Genomic DNA, 19,832 nt, shown 5'->3' on the forward strand with positions numbered 1-19,832 from the left:
TGTCTCAGTGATACCAGGTGGGCTTACAAAAATTTTACAGCCGCTAGATCTCACTATCAATAGAACTTTCAAGTGCAAACTAATAAAGCAGTGGGAGGAATGGATGCAAAGCTGATTTCATTCCTTCACGAATTCCGGACGAATGAGAAAAGCTTCATATGAGGAGGCTGCCTTATGGGTCGATAAAGCATGGCAATCAGTCCGAGCTAATATCATCGTATCAACTTTCATTAAATCGGAAATCACTGAAAAAGAAAATGAAAGTTGAAAGAAGTGATTTAGAACAGAATGATGAAACCGACCTTGATGGTCATTTGTTAAATTTATTTAAATCAGACATCCCATCGATGAGTCGGATTTTGAAGATTTTGTATAAATAAATGTAGTTTAATTTAATTAGAAAATTCTGTTTGTTTATCTAATTTACATGTTCTTTTTCATAATGTAATTTATGCTGATAAGCAGAGTTTACCGAAAATGTAAAAATAATATATTAGAAATTATCAGAGTTCGTTTTTGGCAAGTTCAAGGTAAGATGTTTCTTCTTTATTTATATATTACTGATTATATTTATGTTGTAAATGTTATCAATATGGCAGGGAATTACTGAATGAATGAATATTAATTGCCATGCTTCGGAATGTTTGGCTGCAGCGTATACAGCGGTGCCGCTTATCCGATGACCTTTTATTTTTCTCAGTCAATTATCATGTGTGCGGCGTATACACCAGGGCAGCTTATCTACCCAAAATTACGGTAATGCCATCTGAAGTGTTAATTTCATTTAATCATCATTAATGATTACCTTATAAATTTATTAATTTTTATTCATAATTTTATGATCTTAAAAAATTTGTCAGTTCCTCCCCTTACATTACAATAGCCTTTTCACACTCATTTTTACATTTTATTTTTACACAAATTAATCTGAGTATAATAATAAAATATTTTGATATATATATATAATAAAAGGATTATTCTAAAAGTAAAACATAAAAATCCATGTGAATTTTAATATTATTTTAAATAATACATTGTATATTATTCATCTGAAATGTCTGATGAATTTATTTTTTACAGTGCCATGCATTACTTACAATTTTACACTATAATTGGATTCTTCACACATAAATTAGCATGAGTTCAGCCACCCCCCCCAAAGAGGGAATAGATATAAAAATCTGAGCTTTCTTCCAGCATAACTTTAAAACCATTCACAAAATTTCTATGTATATCACACAGATATTAATTTAATATTACAAAAAATGCAATTAGATAATAAATACTAGCTATAATTAATTCTGATAAAAGATGGCAGGTTTCCTGTACAAATACATGAGGAATGTTCCATCCTGTAGAACATTCCTCATGTATTTCAAATTTGCTTCTGCAAATATACGAATTTTAATGGCAAAAAATATCATGTGTTTGTAGATCATTTAATTTTTTTAGTTCTAAATTAGTATTTATTAATGTAAAAAAATTTAAATAGTTACACAGTTAAACATTTAACAAATATGAATAGTACTCACAACAAAACTAAATAATAGTACAATCAAATACTTTCTACAAAATGAACAACCATGAAAGTCACTTCCTCTATCATCATACCTGGTGGAGAGGTATCAACTACTGGTGGCTCTTGCAGCTCATTTCTATCAAAGGCATTTTCTTGTAAACTGCAAATAAATTTATATAATAATTTCTAAAAAAATAGAATGACATACCTTAATTTTAATTATACTGCATTAATATGATGAAGGAAGAATAACAGCTTAATGAAAGAAATCACACAACATTAAATATTTGCTATATAAAACATTCTAAGATAAACAAAATAACTTTTACCAGTACTATCTATGAAAACAAATTATTCCTTAAATACATAATATAATTCTAATAAACAATATATATAGCAAAAACGAATATGCACAACACAAACTTACTTCTCATTTATTTTCATAGGACCTGATATTAATTTAACATAAGATTTGGGGAACCAACCAAGCTGAAAAATGCAAAATTACAATTGGCAATCAGAAGGAAGTAAAAATACTGTTTTCAAAGGTACATATGTACAACAAATTTTATTAGTAAAATACATTAAAATAACATCCAGGAAAACAAGTAAACTTAAAAGATATAAAATTACAATTTAAAAAGTAAGAAAAATATTTCCAATACATGCATTAATACTTAAAGAAATACTTGGAAATATTAAATAACATACCTTATCCTGAAATTCTCCATACCACCACATATCTTGTTGTTCCTTGACATTTATAATATCTCCTTTATTAAAGCTGAGGTGGTTTTCTTTCTTAGCCTTCCAGGGAAATAATGCTTGCGCTTGCAAACCATCTGGCATACTCTGACCCTGCAAAGAATGCAAAAGATGAAGCTTATTTCATCAAAAAGAAGATAAACAATTGACTACAAAAAAGCTGCATGCTGAAAAAAATTAAATTCAAAATTGAAAATGCAGCTTTTAATATCTTTTTAAACATTAGAACCCTGCTTCCAAAATAACTATAATTTTTATTATTCTATTTAAAAAAAAAAAGGGTAATGAGAGATAATATGCACATACAAATATTAGCAAAAATAACTGTATGCATGCTTATTTACTAACAGCAATAATACCCATGTATACAATACGGCTACCAAATATTTTTATTTTGATGATTTGGGTGCATAAATTGTCAATTTTTTTATTCCAAAAATGAAATGTTTGACTTGCAATAAAAAAAATGCCGCACACTTTGAACTTTAACCTCTATCATTTGAAACCTTCAGTAAAATGCTGCCGTCTGTTGAATTGAAGTGGAAATAACTTCTCACGATATATATTCGGGTATAACAATATGATGCACTAAAAAAAAATTAGCCCGAGTAATATTCGGGTGTGACATTTTGGAATACCAGTGCTGTGCCCGAGATTATTTTGGGCATGACAGTTAAAAGGTTAACAGCGTTACATCTCATTCATTTCATAACTCAGAGTGCACAAAAAATTATATCATCTCAATATTTACAAGTTCTATTCAAATACTATAATAATTCTAAAACGATATATAAAAGAAATTAAACAAATAAAAAAGAAACAGTTTTTCGAAGACGATTCAATGCCGCTTACCTAATGCGCATACGCTAATAGTTAATTCAAGTCTCACTTCGTGGCAAGGCAAAAATACATAAAAATTCAAAATACTTTCATTAAAATTTGAAAGATATAGAAAAACATAAAACACCAAATACAGTTAAAACAATTAAAAAAAAAATTACAATTAAAATTACAGTTTCTATGCAAAAACAAGCTAATAACTTGTTTTTGCGTAGAAATTGTTGATTTAAATTGTTGATAATTCCACAATTATTGCATACAGGTTAACTAAAAGCATAAAAAACATAAGCAGAACAACATAATTAAATAATTTTTTAAAGTCAAAAATGCACAATTTACAAACATGCAAAAATAAGGAAACTGAGCTCACTGAGCTGAGTAACAGATTGGGTATATATTTATATACTTTTGGTGCACCTCATTGCAACCAAAATGGGAGGTGCATGTCTGCATGTTATAGCAGTCTTATATAAAAAATTTCAACATTCTGAGGCTACTCGTTTTTGAGTTATGTGAGATACCTATGTACAGACACCATGAAAAAAAAAAAAATCTCTTCAAAATTTATTTAAAAAAATCTGTTCTATATTTTTTTGGGGGAAAAAGATTTCATTATTCTGTCCTTACGTACAGATGTCATGCAAAAACATCGTTAAATTGCATTTGATAGCAGTTAAAATGTACATTTTCATTGAAATATGATACCAGAAATTTTTTGTGAGTACAATACTTCCTTTTTACTTCAACGTAAAAAAAAAAAAAAAAAAAAAAAAAAAGAGGGGGGGGGGGGAATTTTAAGTCATAGATTCTACGTTTTTAGAGGAAAAGTACAAAAGTTCATAATCCACTTTATGTTATGCATTAAAGCACAGACATGCTTCCTGAAATTTATATTTCATCTTCACACATGTAGTAAAGGCCATGGTATGCAGTAAATCCTTGCTGCATACAGGGGTTACATACTTAATACATTGCATGTATGTCAAAATTGCATTTCACAAAATTAACTTTCTATAGAAAAAATCGGTTAGCTATAGAAAATTACAGATTAAGAAAGTACATATAATTTATAAATGCTTAAACATTACTATAACTAAAAGGGGAAAATGAAACAAATGTTAATTAAAATGATTTCTATTACTGCTTAATAAGAACGTATATGATAAAAGTACTTTTTTAAATAGCTGGTGAAGTTTGCTCAGAACAATGTCTGTCAGGACTCATTACATGTTTAACAGTAAGGAGTGCAAAGTTTTTCAATACCTTTCATAAAGTGTCCTCTTCTTTATTCATTTGGGTCATTTACTATCGCCACTTTCACTACCGACTGGTGTTAAGAGACCATCCAATTCTTTGATTCCAAAATTTTTTTAACATTGCTACATCAAAATAGAAACGTGGGGAAAGGCATAATTATATAATTTTTTTTTTTTTTTTCTCCTAGACTGAGAATTTAAGTTAGCACCAAGATAATTTTGGTAGTGACCTGAGAACTGATTACTTCAGCTACTACACACTTAACTAAGGTCTGGGCAGCAGTTTTTTTTCCAAAGTGTCTCAAGGTGGTACTGATTAATTCTCAACAACAGTATAAATTTGATGTAGATTAGTAGTAGTAAATTAATTATATTGCTTAACTTCACTATTAAATAAATAGAAATACCTTGAATACATCATCGGATGCTTATAGGAACATACCAAAGATTAAGCATATGACTGCAGTAGGAAGACAGACATTTTTTGGTAAGTTATTGCAATTTTTGGCATCATTTAAAGCTCCCACTCTAGGTTAAGATGTAAATACTGATAATTTTTATTACCTGTCCAGGAACTGGAGAGGTTTCTGAAGTAGCAGGTGATACTTTAGGAAGCTGTGTGAAAGATGAATTTTCAGAATGCTGAAGAACATCTCGAACAGGATTGTTCACATTTGCCACTTCTGTACCATTTTCAGGTGCCTCAGATATACCTCTAATTAATAAAAACATAGAATATTATTAAAAATACATGAGTAGAAATCAAAAAATTCCCAAGTAAGCATTTGCGCATAAATGAAATCAAGACTTTCAATGGTTCTTTCAACCAACAGAAATATTTTCAAGTTTTGAAAAACATTGCTATTTACACATCTTTCATTGCATCATTCTACTGAAAATTTTCTTATAAATCTCTTATTACACAGGGAAAAACAACAGAATTCTGGTGAGCTACCCACCTCAGAAACATGGGTTGTATGGATTAGTGAATTTTTCAGATTACAAACCAATGCCTTTTTAAGTTTTAGTTACATTAAAAATTTCACTTTTTTTGTATATATAAATAATTAAAACACACTCATACCTTAAAATTTATTCATTCCAAATTTATTAAATATAAAACTATTTTAATTTTTAACTATAATTACACAGGGAATAAAATGTCTGAAAAAAAAGGGGGGAAGTAAATAAATCTTTAAATAAAAACACATCAAATAATTACACAAATAACTGTATTCTCACCAATGAGTTTATTTTCAAAGTAACTTTTAAGCTTTCGGTTAAGAGGGGGGGGGAAATCAGTGTATACACCGTTTACTAAACTGTAACAGCAAACATTTCCTTAAATTCCCATGCTAAATCTGTCATTATGTTCTTTGCATGAGCAAATGCATCAACAATGCTTCATTAAGTGCTAGAATTGAAATTTTAGATTTAGTAAAATTTTAATTCTTTATCCTCTTTTTGCCATATTTTCCATTTTTAATATCAGGAAAATCTTTATATGCTCTATTTTTAAGATTTTATCTATATGCTACTGACTGGTGTTTAAGCATACTTGTTTTGCAGACTGTAAACAAACCAAAGTGCAATACATAAAATATTGTGAACAAATGAATTCTCAAGACATGCTATAATATGATTTTTAAATTGATCACATAAACTAAAAATTAATACTAAAAAGCAGTGAAATAGGCATCCATAAATAGGGATTTATCTAAAGCAAATAATTGGCTAACATTCACAAAAGGTATTACAGAAAGAAAGCATAGATGTGGGAGCAGAAAATGCTAAATTAATTCAATGATAAAGAATTCAGCACTACTGGCAAGCAAGGAGTTTAATGGCCTAATGGCCAATGTTAATGGCATTTGACAAATAAAAAAAAATTCAATGATAATTCTTTTTTTTTTTAGTCAAAAGATGTCATAATGTAGTGCATTTAAAAAATACTAATAATAATTTTTATATACATAAGAAAAAAATGCCATTTTCTGAAGTTGAAATTTTATTCCTTTACATTCAAATTTGAGTGTGGATTATAGACATCATGAATAAAGCTGTTGCAGATTATTGGAATTCACATTTTATATTTGAGACAAATCTGAGTTTCCATTTCAATTGCATATATAGCAGAAAAGGGCTGAATACCATTTAAAGGTAAGGACTCGGCAAATTTAAACTTGATACTGATTACTAAATATTAATAAATTTTTCTGTTAACATAAAATTAACACATTGATGCAATATAACATTTACAAATCATTATTTCACATTAAAAAAGTGCTTATTTTATTCAAAGGTGACATATATGCATGGAGGCTGTCCTTTATTATGAGCTATTTCTTAAGATAACATAACAGTAAGTTTTTATTTATAAACCAGTGTTCACCCTCTTCCTGTCAAATCAAATATATACATGTAGAATATGAACACTAATTTACTGGCACAAATGGCATTTCATATGGCAGAATATATGATATAAAATGGCATTCATGACAGCAAATTAAAATACTTATGCTTTATATGCATAATATTTAAATTATACACTGATAGTATTCTTTCAAAATATTAAAATACAGTCTGTAAATAGAACAGTTGTTTTTCAAAGTCTACAAATGGAACAGCTGTTGTGCATAATTTATAAATAGAGCTGCAGAAACATTTGGCTAGTCAACGAATTGTCATTCGCCATTTAAAATTAATACAACTTTAAATGCGCCAATATATTTTATATTTGTCATGATATCATATTAGTGCTGTTTTTCACTTAATTTCTAACAAGAATGCCAATTTTGCTTTAAGACACAATCATCTCAAATGCATTATATTCTTGTCTTATTATATTTGCTGTTTCTGTCAATGTTATTCTAATCAAACGTTATGTAGACCATCCATACTTATGTGGGATACTTTTACCCCATGTGAAGCTGTGGATGAAACTAAGAAATAGGGATTCTCTTCTGCTGAAATTTAGGCAATATCTTTTCATAACATTAATTATTAAAAGACAAAGGGAAGTACAATTTCAACAATACTCTGCCTTAACAACTGTTAAAATAACTATAAAAACATTTTAATATATACAAAAGTCCAGATGTAGTCCTTAACAAGAGTAAACATTTTGTAAATTCTTTTTAAGTCCATTATTATTTAGCCTGAGATGCAGATCCTAATTACAAAATATAATGGGTCCTTTTAATTTACCTAGCGTTATTTCAACTCTCTGCATTTATTAAAAAATGCATTTTTAAACTTATTTTACTAGGATCTGCAAACTGATAAAATGTGAACAAGACAAATGGGTGCAAAGAGGGGCATGAAGACATGTTTCATAACATATTGCTGCTTGGAAGGTAAGCTTACACAACATAAAAATTTGTGACATTTATTTATTTTTATTAATTTGTTTTATATAATAAACCATGCAAAAGTATTATATTTTTGTATGGAAGTACTGCTGAGGTAACTTGCACATTTGACTACCTAAAAGGAACTAAGCCAGTTTCAAAATACAAAAAATATTTCTATTAAGAACATAACATAGCCTGTATGCTGGTTAATGCAAGCTAACAGAGATCGACACCATTGGGTATTGGTTTAAATCATAAGTACAGTATACATATTTGTGACTACAGTGTTTTGTGGCAAAAAAGAATTCAAAATCTGCTGAGATGAAACCTTTGGCAAGATTGGAAATATGAAAAGAAGGGGTACAAGACCGCCTGATTCTATCCTCCCAGGGCCTCTCAGTCAATGGATAGTACACAGCTTATCTTATATGTTTGATTAAATTAAATAATCAACCAAGAATCTTGGCCAGTAATGTCTTGTCATTATCAATGCTCATTAAAGTTAAGTATTCAATATGAAATAGTTCTTTAGCTCCAGTTTTACAACAATGATATATTTAAAAAGCAGTTTACATTAAATTCATAAAACAGGTTTGCTTGACCTTTTTACTTTCTTGTATAAAGTAAAGGAAGTGTTATAATAAACCTTTTTTTATTTGTGGTAGTCTTCTTCCAAAAAAGTGTGATTTTATGTGATTTAAATTCATTTCTATTGCATAAATAAATGAAGATAAATAATAATTGAATAAGTCGATTAAAATAATAATTGATTAAAACTTAATTTAGGTCTTAATATTTTACATATATAACCTTTTTACATTTAACTTCTTCCAGTTAAAGAATTAAGGCTAATATTATGAAGTTCACAGCCACTTACATTCTAATTTTTACTTTAATTTTCAAGTCTTCTAAATTTGTTGTTAAATAGTTGTGGGATTTTGATACCTGAAGGTCTCTCAATGTTTTTGGAATAGCTGAATGCTCTGTATTAACCCTTTACGGCGCACTATACGTTAACGTCGGAATTTCAACAAAGGTAGCTGTATGCAGTCTATTTAGTCCTAAAAGAGTATACAGGTAAAATTTTGTAAAAATTGCACTTACCGTTTTAATTCTTAAGTAAGTCACACCTTTTTGATGGAAGAATAAACTAACTACGGTTAAAATAATTAACTATGATTAATATTAACAATAAAGGAAAAATAAGTCTATAATATATACATAAACAAAAAATATTTACACAATTATTGAAAATAAACGGGAATGAGTTTAAAAAGCGGCAGCAAAAAATTTGCGCAGGTCTCGCCGTAACGGTAAAACCCAAACTCGCAAATATCTCCAAGACGGCTCGATAGAATGTCCCAAATTTCGGTGTGAACAGGCACCCCAGTAAGATCTACAATCCCTCCATAAGTAAAGATGAGTCAAGCTACTAATAAAATTCCCGCCTAAAATCTACTCCCAAAAAATTCGAGATGCCAATATTAGGGCTTTCATAACACAAAACACACCTCACCCCTCAATACTGCTTTGTTTGAATTCATTCCCCCCAAAAAAACGTAAACAACGGATGTTTTCTCCTAAGCACAGATGTTCTGATTCGTAACAGCATGAGATCGCTAAAGGCACAGTGTTTCTGCTAATGGAACACCCGGGTTTATTCAATGATTCTGCACATGGTTTTTGTATGAAAAATTAAAAAAAATACAGAACAAATAATTTGGAGTACAGCCAGAAAAATTATGCCTAATTTCTTTTCCAAATAAAATTTGTTATATCATTAAAAAATAGAGAAAATTACTTGAAAAAAAGTGGATTTTAATAACACATAATATATGAAAATTCTGTGTCTCCTTGTGATATGCTGCTATCTACTGTTTAAAAAGAATAGTTCAAAGTATATTATAAAGGCATTTTTATCTATTTGCGGTTGAATTTAAAGGTTTCAGAAGCGATTCAATTTGGGTGTTCCATGTAGTGGAACACTGAGCCACAAAGGGTTAAGCCTTAATTTATGACTATAATGCTGTTATAATTAAATGTTACAAAATAACAGATAGAGAACAAATTTTGGCAAAGCACTGGGAATAAAGAGCTCAGTCCTTATGGAAAAAGCTACTTATGCAAAAGTAGGTGCTGATTATGTAAGCATTTTAAAATAGAGGTGTAGAAAGCCTCTTCAAAGCCATACTAAATTTTTGAAAAGGACAGCCAAATTGATACAAACTGGTGTTATTTATACATGGAGTTATTAAAAAATAGCAGCTAGGTGATAGAGATAGATCTAAATACACTGATCATAAACTTAAGTTTAAAGCAGAAATTTATTTAAGAATAGTGAAGAGTATGAGCATCTAGTTAACTGAGTCTTTAGTCTCATTATGATCTGTTACTTTAGAGATAGAGCTTTAAAGTCATTTTTGCACTTATGGTCTGTATTGTAATGATAAAAACAACTGCAGTGGGAAATGTTTGAGTCTCTTAATAGGCCAACATTCTCAAATCACTTCTACGCAGTGATAATACCAGGCACTACAATTGTAAATGATGGCTGAGTTACGGCCTTGAAGCAACAAATAATAAATGTGAATAGTTTTATATTTTTAAATGACAGTACAAAATGGGAGGTAGGCAAACATATTTTCAAAGTTTTTAATGGTTAAAAATATTTTAAAACAATTTCAAATTTATAAATGGTTATTAATAAATTTTCAGAATTATTTGGATTGCTGTGGTTGTTTGCAAGTGTAGACAGATTCAGCTGAGACATGCCTGTACTACAGGAAGTATATATTTTTTTTCTTTTGTCATAGCAGGTTGATAGCATGCACAATGATTAATCCTAGACTAAAATTATAATGACCGTTGGTGGTTTTCAGCTTTGGTGATATGGAACATTACAATAATTGGTTGGGTGGGATTGTTGCAGTTGCAACATATCTGATTTTTAAACAAAGTTTTGAAATTACATTTTTGATACCATTATGCAAGAAATAAAACTTTTATGACCAAATCTGCAAGCAATGTATTTTGCCTGCTTAGCATACTGCCAGTATTCTGGTCACAGTTCATGAATTTCAGGACACTTTTCAGAGGGGGTGGAGGGCTGATCTATGATTGGATATGAGAAAGTAACATGAAGAAATTTTTAATTACATTTTTTCAAATATAAAGAATTATTATACACTATTATGAAAATTTAAGAGGTTGAGTCACATTATTATGGTCACTACTAATGCAAAAGTGACAAATGATACAATACAGCATTTATCAAGATTACACATTAGTATGTGAAATAATATTTTCTTCATTCATGAATATGATAACAGCAGGTAAAGAACACAATCGATCATCCTTGAGAAAAATACACCCCCTTTACTAATTCAGAAGTCAAACAACAAAAATCAGCGTTATATTTACAAAATTTACACAGTATTAGATCACCAGCCATCTTAGATAAACCATCAGAAGTGACCAATGAGCTATTGCAGATCGATTAGCCTTCCAATAAATCAAGGAGCCATACCAAATAGATCTCCAATATAACCCAAAGAATGAATTCTATTACGCATTAGCTCTATAGCAAATGCTTGGCTAGAGCACCCACACTGATGGCATTGCTCTTCAAACAAATGTTAACTGGTATAGCTATATGGAAACCATACCTTGATTGTGTGGCAAGAAGTGACCTTGTGCAGTGAGTCATGATTTTGTTCCAGAAAGAGGTTTTTATGCTGGCATCGCTGAGAAACAAGCAGACAGACGCAAATGCAGGATACAATATGTTGGTATGAGCAGTGTTATGCTCTGATGCATATTTTTGCAGCATAATTTAACTCTTGATATATTTAGAAGGCACTCTAAATATAAATTCTTCATCTCTTAATGTTGTGGTAATGGTTATGCCACAAGACTCCAAACTTATCATTAGGTTCATTAAAGGAAGGTAAAAAAACTTTGGGAAAACATAAAATTAACTTTATTTAAAATTAAAAGGTAAAACACAAAACAAAATACATCATGTCAAGCCAACACCAAATGTCGACCATGAACAAGCAGGATTAGTGAAGTACAGGCGCTAGAGAATTTCACGGCAATCTTTATCCTCACATCATAGCGAATGCGCACGGATATGGCGCAGTGAACATGGATATTGCATACAATGTCAAAAATGCAAATACCCCACCACAATGTTATAAATTCATACACATTACATGATGATCAGACGATCATAAAACTTGAATGTAGTCATATCTATTACCACAACAATGTGCCACATTGCAATACTACATCTGTTCCTGATGACTTGAAAAGCAAAACTGAGAATATTTTAACCCGTTAACTGCTGTGGAAAACATACAAGATTCACTCCCTAGTGCCACCGTTTTTTACATAGGCGCACATAGTTATGCGATGTATTAGAGGGAAAATAAGTGCAAGTTTTGCTGTCTAAAAACTGTTTACTTTCAGAAAATAAAGAATAAAAGATACAAAATTTAATTTTTAGAGTAAAAGTATAATAAAAATGATGTTTGTATAATAAAAATGAAGTATAATAAAAAAGATCCCAAAAAATGGAGCTTCGATCAACTTATTTTTAGACCAGCAAAGTATAATATCAGGTTTCAGTGTTATACCTTGTAAAATCAGTATACCTAATAACATAAAAAAATAACATATATTTCTTCTGAATTGGTTGGATTTGCAGGATGTTGGTTTATATACTGGTTTTCAAAATAGTTAGTTTTAGTAACAATATGAAGGAAGAGCAGTTTATCAAAAAATAATTAAAAAAGATAAGTGGGTTTGAAACAACCGTTATATCTTTCTTTATTCCTGGCATCTACTACAAACAGTAAACGAGAACGGAAGACACAAAATAATAATAAAAAAATGTTTTAGTCGAACAAACACGAGCAGTAAGCGCACAGTCATTACTTTCACCACCATCTACTCCAAAAAGCAACTACTGCAAACAGTAAATGAAAATGGAAGACACAGAATAAAAAACAAAATATGTTTTACTCACACAGAAACATGGGCAATAACCATACAGTCATTACTTTCACCGTTTCAGGAAGATACTTTCTATTATCTGAAATGGTATAATCCTTGACATACTCTGTTAGGGTCATTGTGTTGTTGCATTCCAAAGCTCTGTGAATAATTTTACTGGTAGCAGTGCAAAGCAAATGATAGTATTTTGGCAGTTAACGCATTGGCTGAGGAGGGCATATTTACACGTCCATGGCAGTTAAGGGGTTAAACTATTCCCTTGGCCTAAACAACATATGGGACTACTCTAACAGATAACTTATACACATAGAATTTCCATCAAGCATTCTACAGGATTTTTGAAGTAGATACTGCATGGTTACAGATAATTATTCACTTATTGAGATATTTTCGTGAATACAAGTTGGAAGAAAGACACATGATAGGTGGTCATAATAATGTGAATGTAAACTGCGCAAAAAAAAAAAAAAAAAAAAAAGGGGGGGGGGGACAGTTCTATAATTCTCATTCTACTGGCCCGATTGACAAAATTCAAATTGTGTTTTTCATGTCTCGAAAGCGTGACTTAGGATATATACTAGATTTACAAACAGCACTATTCTAACATAGGTATTTTGACACAAAATCAGACTTTTTCTGAAATAACATACTAATTTTTTTCCATATTTCGATTCTATGACTTAAATTATGCCAGACTGTTAAGTTTTGTAAAAATCGTAAGAGTAGTTTTGAAAAAATTAGCTCTCAAAATTCCTTTTTTTGCTTTAAATATTTGTGAGAGTAAATTTTTACCTTCGCCGTGTTATTGTCTGCTACTTTTACTTTGACTGCATTTAAATTGAATTGTCTAAAACTGAGAAAGTTTGTTTGATGTTTATTTTCACAATGTTTTTAAGCAAACAGGACATTGACAGTTTGGGTCATATCCCAGCTTTAAAAATAATATATACAAGTATAAATTTTTACATTAATCCTCTTCAAGAGAATGATTTAAGTAGCTAATTTTCTCTCGTGTTATAGATTGTATAAAAAACATGATCATTAATATGATTTAGATTGTTTGTAGCCAATATAATAATAGGATCACTCAGTGGTACAGATTAAACACTGCTGGACTGTTTTATTTCTTTGTCATTTAGCAAAAAAATCTTTTAATTAAAATATTTATCCTTTAAACTTTGCTTTAAGCTTTATTTATAGTTAAAATGCCTAGAAAATGAAAAACTACCTTCAACTGAATTGCAGTTGATGTAATCGATATTTTTTAAATATTGGCAAGAATGCAAAATTTATGGATATGAATAATCGCAAAATCTTGATTTTCTTGTGGTGAGTACTGAAAATAAATGTAGAAGGAAAGAAGAAAATTAGAGAGAAAAGTAAGCAAAAATTTGAAGGGGAATTTGGCTGTCAGAAATACTAAGGTCTTTCGAAAAGTTGGATGCTTTTGAATATACTTTCAGAATACTTCAATGAATTTGGGTTCTCAGAGAGAAAACACTTGGACGTGTACACCAGCAAATACCATCAACTGAGCTTGTGCTAACGGAAAAGACAAAAACGATATCATGATATCATTGCAGATTAAAGTGATGAGCGATTGGTTTTCGACTGTATGTTTGTATAAATTTAAATTATGTTATTAATATTCAGAAATTTATCCAGTGATGTATGTGGATATCACCTAAAGACGTTTTCCCTCTTGATGAAACCAGTCTTTCCTTTCATCTCATGCCTTCAAAATGTTTAGCCTCTAAAGACTAATAAAGGCTCTGAATGAATACTGATGAAACATCTTAACTAAAAGGAGTAGTGAGGAAGAAGACTGGATTGTATTGGATTATTAAGTTACGGCAAACCAGGGCTATCTGCCTAAAAGGAGGGACGCTTTCGTGAAGAACTTTCTAAGGGAAACCAGCTGGCATATACGTTACAATGAGAAAAACCATGAAAACGCCCATGCAACCAGCCCATTCGCCGGGATTCGAACCCCGGAGCGAACTAACAGTGTTCAGCGACTTTACTGCTCGGGCCGTTTCCAGGCCTTTATGAAATGGAAGGTGATAACTTTATTTAAAATGAATGTCAGAAATACCAAGATGTTTCAAAAAGTAGTTGGATGCTTTTTAATATACTCGCAGAATGCTTGAAGAAAAAAAAAAAAAAAAAAAAAAAAATTTAGTATTTTTTTTAAATTTAAAACTTTTTAATCTTATGATATTTGATTCTTGCGATTTCAAAAATAAAATATTTGACTAAAATATAAATAACCTTTTAAGAAACTAAATGTAGGATGATAAAATTGTGTAAAGCAATAAGCACAATGTTAAAGCAATATATGCAAGTCATCCTAAGTTAAAATGTCGGTTATACATTTTTCTCATTTATATATCTTTTCTGAATGGAACATTGAAAGGCATGTTAACTGTGCTTTACTGTATTTTCTCTTTTAATATACTCAGTTTTCAGATGCATCGTAGTCTGGGACACAAAGTATTCTTCCGAAAGAAATGCAATTCAAATAAATAAAATCAAATCCTTGAAAATTTATATTAATAAATATATTTAAAATGCTCAGTTTGAACAAATAAATATAAAATTTTAAAACAATTATCTGAAGAGACAATGCAACACAAACAATTAAAAGTCAAAAAATTTAAAAATTACCTAAAATAGTAACTATGACTAAAGATATAGTATAAAGAAAACTATTTGAAAAAAAAAAAAATAAAATAAACAATGCACCTTTTATTTAAACTACACAGTTCGAATGAGTAAATAGAAATTTTTAAAACAGTTATTCGAAAGAAACCATGCAACATAAACAACTGAAATGAAATTTGAAAAAGAAAAAATACTTAAAATTAATAACGATTATAATTAAAAATATAATATAAAGAGCATTTTCTAAAAAAAGGAATGATCGTGACTTTTCCCCCCTCACGCACAAGGTAGAAAGGGAAAGGAAAATAGGTTGTCATATATTAAGAAGTTCGCCAAGTGAACTATTCTTGGCACAACTGAGAAAAAAGCGGCAACATAAACTGTTGAATTTCTCTGTAAATTTCGCACCAAACTTTACAAAATTTAGTATCTAGGCATAATTTGAATCATAGAATCGAAATATGGAGAAAAATTGGTACGTTATTTTAGAAAAATTCTGATTATGTGTCAAAATAACTACGTTAGAATAGAGCTAAATATAAATCTAATATAAATCCTAAGTCACGCTTTCGAGACATGAAGAACGCAATTTGAATTTCGTCAATCGGCCCAGTAGAACAGGAGATATAGAACTGTTCCCCTTTTTTTTTGCACAGTGTTTATTTAACTTTATTAGAACCAATATTAAAAGTGTCATACATACTCTAGGGTTCGCTTCATTTCCGTCCCTACAATATGTACTGTTTCAGTAGGCGCTCCTAATGTAGCAGCACTATTAGTGAAGGCATTATCATTAGCTATATTATCCTGAGATGGTTCAATACGCTCGGCATATGCTTCAGGAAACCATCCTTTCTTTCCATGTAATTCACCACCTAACCAACCCGGCTCAGAACTTTGGCCTTCAGGCACCTGAAGAAGATTATTAAGGAAATTCATATGTTAGATACTAAAACAATTTGATATGAAAAGAAATTCTAAAAATTTAAAAAAAGGAAAAAAATATTAAAATAACATGTTAAATATTTTTAACATAAATGTGTTCTATATTTGTAATCAGTTATTATAGTCACTTATATTCCATATTACAGTTCTATGGAAGCGTTTCTATTCCACATGGAACATTTTCAGACTATAGCAGAAGTCTTTTTTCACTACTCCTTTTAGTTAAGATGTTTTCATACTTGTCATGAGAAGCTATGCCATTAATTTGATCATTTCAATCTGTTTATAGTATGGAGTCTTCTTACATAGCTGCCACGAGAAGCTATGTCGTTAATTCGATCATTTCAGTCTGTTTTTAGTTTGGAGTCTTGTTAAGTCCTTTGCTTAGTGAACAAGTATCCAATTCTACTGTGCACCAAGAATTCCAAAGTTGTAAAGCTACTGCTGCTAACTATCTTGTACTTTCAGAACTAAGTTGCAATAATCACTCTGGTGTTAAGAATAATTAAAGAAATATATTTCAGTTTTGTTTAAAACTAATTTTAGCTCTTTTTATCATTTGATAATAATTGCTAGACATATTTGGGCAATGAATTATTAAATAATTATGATAAAGCAGAATAATTTAAGCATAGTTAATAAAATGTAAATATCGAAGCTTACAGATTAAGGAATGCAAGAATTTTTTTCCAAATCATTTTCAATATTCAAAAATAATTATTCAGCAAAGAAATTTCTGCCAATCAGTGTTAACATTACATACTTGCTAATTTTCATCTCATGCCTTAATATGCATTTAGATGTCATTTAAAGTATGAAATATAGTAAAATATTTGAATACAAACATAATTTTAAGGTCTTAATGCATTTAATCTATATTCTCAGCTTCCTACTTATTATAATGTCATTTTAGTCTTATTCGCTTCAAGTAATCTTCTCAGGTACATCTGATGATTAGGGATGCATTTCAAATACATCTCACAAACACATATACGCAGGAAAGCATCACATATAACAGGGTATGACTACAAGAAAAAAATAAATTATAGTAATTTCTATTTTTAATTTTGTATCAATTAATGAAAAAGGAAAGAACTTAGCAGAAACTAAAAGGATGCCAAACTACTAAATTATATTATGACTATAAATTATCTTTCCAGTATACTCATTTTCCTATTTACTCACCCACTCATATATTATTCAACTGCACATGCTGAACTGGCAGATCTGAAATCAACAATTTCTCTGATTTAAGGGAATAGGAACCACGGTTATTCAGGAAGGCAAAAAGAGAAAGTGAAAATGTATATTTGAAAAGAGAGGAGTTGATGAGTTTGATTTTCATAAGTGTGAATAAATACAGATAATTATTTGCTAGAACAATCTGAAAGCATACTTGCCAAACTACGACACTCAAAAATCAGATTTTTTAAAGAAATCAGGATATTTTTCACAATGTTTAAAAGACTTTTTAAATGATAAAAATATAGTTTTAATAATGAATTAACTTTAAATAACTGCTAATTCTTAAATGCAAGCAACACAAAAATACCTTACACATAAAAAACATTTTTATTACTTGAAAAAAAAAAAAAAAAAAAAAAAAAAAAAAAAAAAAAAAAGACACTTTAATCAGTTTTTGTACAAATGTTATGAACATTGGCAGATTTTGCTTTCATTAAGAAAGAAACGTCATAATTTTGTTCATAGCAATTGCCACGTAGGCCTGCTTTCGCTAATAAAAGTTTTTCTAATGTGTCATCACTAACATTAGATCTAAATTTACTCCTCATTTTCGTAACAACACTGAAAATACTCTCACACTCTGCATTACTATGGGGAACTGTCAAGATGGCCAACATAATTCTAGATAGTTCACTATTTTTAAAATTCCATCAGCCCCTTTCAATTTTCCAATTAAACTCCACTGGGTGTCAATCCTAGCTGATTTTATAACTTCATCCAAGTTTTCTAATTTTAAACTGCAAAATTGCGACTGCAATATTTATCAGTGGCAACATCAATATCATCATCTTTCATGACTAGATGAAGTAACACAGGAAATCTGTCCAAAAAGTACCTTATATGAGAAAAAGATGCATTTGCTAGAGCAGAAACATCAGCAACTTTAGCATGCAAAATCACTTCATCATTGATTGGAAATTTATGTAGTATGTAATCGCATACTCGACAGAAGCAACTTTTAACATAAAGATAAAACTTTTTGTCTTCTTCTGAAAGTTTTTTCACTACTTTTGCATTCTTTAAAGCATTTCTTTAAAGACAGCCAGCGTGTACATACATATTTCAAAATTTTTCTCATTTCAGTATTATGCAGCTTTTGGAACTATTTCAATTTTTCCTTCCTTTTAGAATTTTCAAGATAATAAATATCAACAATGTGTTCATCCACATTTATTGGTAAAGAAGCTGCCTCTTTTTCAGCTGCTAATTTTAAAGAGGTGCAGATGCACCTCATAATTTGCAAATCTGAATTTTCCTTTCTTAAGATGCGTGCAACACCAGTCTTCAAGCCTACCATTACTGGTGCATTATCGGCACCAAGTGCTAAGCAATCATCCAGACGGGCTGCATTTTCTTTTAAAGTTTTAATAATTAGCTGTGCTATATTAAAGCCTGTGAAATGTCTTTCTAAAGTGGGGACAGAAAGTAAACTGCACTCAATTTCTGAAGACTCTGGATTAAAAAAAGAAACAACACTTGGATACAGTTTTGAATCAGTATTATTGCTTCCATCCGTAGAGAGGCAGAATGGAGCTGTTTTAATACAACCAATAACGGAAGATTTATTTTTCAAACTCATTTCTTTAACAACTGCACCTGTTTTGATCCTTGCACTTGAGTATTTCTTAGTGATTTTTCACTATCAAAGAAACATTTTTCTTAATAAAGCAGCAGCGTGATCCGATGCATTCAGCGGCAGGTGTAAAAAGGCAGAGAACAGACATTCTGCATTAATAAGATTTTGGTCCTTTGTTTCCGATAATTTTTTTTTTTTTTTTTTAACAACTCATGTTGTCCTTGTGTTTTTGGGTACGCATATGTTTGAGAACATCTGCCCTTCCACCCTGCGAAATCGAAATCGAAAAATCGCAATGACAGATGGTACACATCGCAAATTTATTACATTTCCTTGAGGAAATAATGGAAGGAAAGTCAACTGTGTACGATTTTTGAAATGTACACGAGTATTTCACCTTTCTCGCAGACATAACAAAAGATAATAAATTCTAAAACTATTTCCCGAAGGCACGTGTACTCACACTACTCAGGACAAGATGAACGAAATAACTAAAGAACATTCAAATAGCAGTCTTGAGCTTGCTTTATGCTCATTGGCTAATATATGCCAGATGACACGCTGTGGAGCTCGATGCCCATTGGAGAACTGGAGAACAACGTTTCTAAAATTCAATTGCTTTCAGATGCCCAAAATCACTTTTTTTTTTTTTT

The 19,832-nt window shown here is 30.2% G+C and overlaps 1 protein-coding gene across 3 annotated transcripts in view; it reads right to left on the minus strand.

Moving 5' to 3' along the window:
- The window catches only part of Dap160 (dynamin associated protein 160), a 178,486-nt gene that overhangs the window by 102,335 nt on the left and 56,319 nt on the right, over positions 1 to 19,832 (minus strand). For all 3 annotated transcript variants that reach the window (XM_085808735.1, XM_085808736.1, XM_085808737.1), the window contains 5 exons: positions 16,117 to 16,325; positions 4,945 to 5,095; positions 2,231 to 2,377; positions 1,947 to 2,008; positions 1,612 to 1,679 (listed from right to left, as the gene is read on the minus strand). In XM_085808735.1, the coding sequence (XP_085664861.1) occupies positions 1,612 to 1,679; positions 1,947 to 2,008; positions 2,231 to 2,377; positions 4,945 to 5,095; positions 16,117 to 16,325 (637 nt within the window). The remainder of the gene's footprint in view (positions 1 to 1,611; positions 1,680 to 1,946; positions 2,009 to 2,230; positions 2,378 to 4,944; positions 5,096 to 16,116; positions 16,326 to 19,832) is intronic.

The sequence above is a fragment of the Stegodyphus dumicola genome, chromosome 1, assembly GCF_044657685.1.
Source record: "Stegodyphus dumicola isolate Sdum_Otavi_A_Nest chromosome 1, ASM4465768v1".
Taxonomy (NCBI): domain Eukaryota; kingdom Metazoa; phylum Arthropoda; class Arachnida; order Araneae; family Eresidae; genus Stegodyphus; species Stegodyphus dumicola.